Source organism: Mandrillus leucophaeus, unplaced genomic scaffold, assembly GCF_000951045.1.
Source record: "Mandrillus leucophaeus isolate KB7577 unplaced genomic scaffold, Mleu.le_1.0 Scaffold31, whole genome shotgun sequence".
Taxonomy (NCBI): Eukaryota; Metazoa; Chordata; class Mammalia; order Primates; family Cercopithecidae; genus Mandrillus; species Mandrillus leucophaeus.
In genome coordinates this window covers 6649138-6651509 of record NW_012103254.1, presented here as the reverse complement: position 1 = coordinate 6651509, position 2372 = coordinate 6649138, and the positions used below count along the sequence as shown (strand labels likewise).

The window sequence follows — 2372 nt, the reverse complement described above, 5'->3', positions numbered from 1 at the left end:
TGTATAAAAGCATTCATTAGTGCTTTTATGTTAAGCTTTTCATTTCATTCCCAATCACAACTAATTGTCCTCACTAAATTTATAACTCTGTAGAATGAAAACTCTCCTCTGCCCACCTCATATTGGAATAACTAAACTATTTTTACCTGCTTTTCTTCCTATTTGTTTTTCTTTATACAAATGCACCCAGAGTGTGGCCTAAGAAAAATAAATAACATTCATACCTAGAATAAATTTTCTTATAATAAGCAACATTTTTGTCCTTGAATCATATTTTGCTTTCTTGTTCACATTTGCTTTCTTGTTCTGTAGAAGATTAAACAACTTTGAAATGTTTTTGCTTCCTCACTGAACTCAATAGCAATGTGAAATATACATATACACATATGCATTGTCATTTAAATGACCGTATTTACATACAGCTTTCTCACTATCATTGCTTTCTAACCATAAATACTAAAATCGCAGTTTCGAGTACCTCTTTAATTCATAAGTTATTGGCAGAATTAATTTTAATAAATAAATGTATGCATTTATCATGTTATATTCATTCCACAGTTTTTATCACATTAGAATTTGTACTCTGTAAACAAAAATGCTTTAGGGAGATTTAAAGAATCATATTTATAACAATGATGGTTTGATGGCCGTCAAATTTTCATCAGTAAAATATATAAAGAGCAAATGTAAATATGTGCCATTTTAACACAGACTTACCTTGCCTACGTATTGATAATCAGATCCTGTATATTCTTCCAGTAGGAAAAACTGATTCCACATCCAACCACGCTTTTGACGATGGAGAATTTTGCCATCACTCCTTGGTACACGTGAACTTAAAATTCTTTGCTGTGGTACAGGCGTCCTTCTGAACATTATTTCCGGAGAGCAGAAATGTGGCAGGCATACCCAGAGTAGAAACAGTAGCAAAAATTGATATATTGTCATAGTTCACTCCTTGACAAATCCCAACGTAGATGAAGAGAAGCGGTCCTATTTTACCGAGTTGATTTTACTGTGTTTCAACTGGTTTCCAACATTTCATCAATGTTTTGTACATGTTTCCCAAAGCTTCAAACAAACAAACAAAAAAAGTTAGTTGACAACATTATCATTATTACTTTTCATTTTAAATTCAAAGTGACAACAGTTTGTTAATAACAACCAAAACATTCATTTTCTTTATTTTTCATACAATAACGAATAGTTTTGAGAAATATTACTTGTTTAGCAATATGTTCACAATTTATGAAAATATTGTAAATGTTTATTTCCACCAAATCCTAAAGAAAGGGCATTATTAGGCTTTTTTTTTTCTTTTGGCACTGTAACAGTTTTTAGGAATTACATTCCTGTATAAACAGGAGATATAGTTCATCTGCATGTCAATTTTTTCAGAGTAATTTAACACGAATTAAAATTTTGAAAACAAAACTGTGATTTAAATAACCTACAGGAATCATGCCTTCTGTTGTGCAATTTTATATTTGAATGTTTTTAAACAGCGGCATAATTTCTTCAAATTTAATCCTACTCAGAGGTAAAAGTAAAGGCACAAACAAAACAAAACAAAAAACAAATGAGAAAACTAGGAGTGCCTTCCTTTGAAGACCTCTCCTCTCTTCCCTGTTAGGTTGGACTGTGGAACACCTAGAGATTCCTTAAGTAGAAAATAATCACTACTACAGTGAACCAATTTGTAGTATAATTAAATCTAGCAGATTGTCTGCTTCTAACTACCTCTACTGCCTGGTCTAGAACTCTGTTATACCCGAGGCTGACTATGGTAACAGCCTACTGACTGCTCTCTACACCCTCCCTGCCACTATTTTCTCAACAAAATTTCCTTAGAAATCTGTTAAAATGTAAGTCATATCATGTCATTTTTCTTCACAAAACACACCAGCAGTTTCTCATCCCTTGAAAGAAACCAAAGTCCGTCCAATAATGCTGCACTCAATTTCATGACTGCTGGCCACCTCTCTGACCACGTTTCACTTTAACCCTCCACCACATCTCCCTAAACTGACTCTTCTCCAGTCACAGGGTCCTTCTTGCTTTACCATGCAATACATTTTACATGCTGCCTTCCTTAACGAGCAACTTCCTACTTGTTCTCTATGTCTAGAATGATTTTCCTGTAGATATTTACCTAGCTAGATCCTCTGTTTCCTTCAGGTATTTCTTTAAAACCACCCCTGAAATTTCATATGTTCCATTATATGACATGTTTATTTATTTATTTATTTATTTATTTATTTATTTATTTATTGACTGTGTACATACTCTGTTTTTCTGCTGCAATCCCATGTAGAAAGATAATTTTATTCTTTTCTTCATTACTGTATTCACAATGCCGAAAAAAGAATCTT

The 2372-nt window shown here is 32.7% G+C and overlaps 1 protein-coding gene across 3 annotated transcripts in view; it reads right to left on the bottom strand.

The window, feature by feature from the left end:
* CDH10 (cadherin 10, type 2 (T2-cadherin)) overlaps positions 1 to 2372 on the bottom strand; it is a 201911-nt gene that overhangs the window by 136506 nt on the left and 63033 nt on the right. For 2 of the 3 annotated variants that reach the window (XM_011987413.1, XM_011987415.1), the window contains exon 1: positions 718 to 1074. The exons of the other annotated variant lie outside the window; for it this stretch is intronic. In XM_011987413.1, coding sequence (XP_011842803.1) covers positions 718 to 948 — 231 coding nt within the window. In that variant the 5' untranslated portion in view covers positions 949 to 1074. Of the gene's footprint in view, positions 1 to 717; positions 1075 to 2372 lie in introns of those variants that run through there. 3 annotated transcript variants of the gene reach the window in all.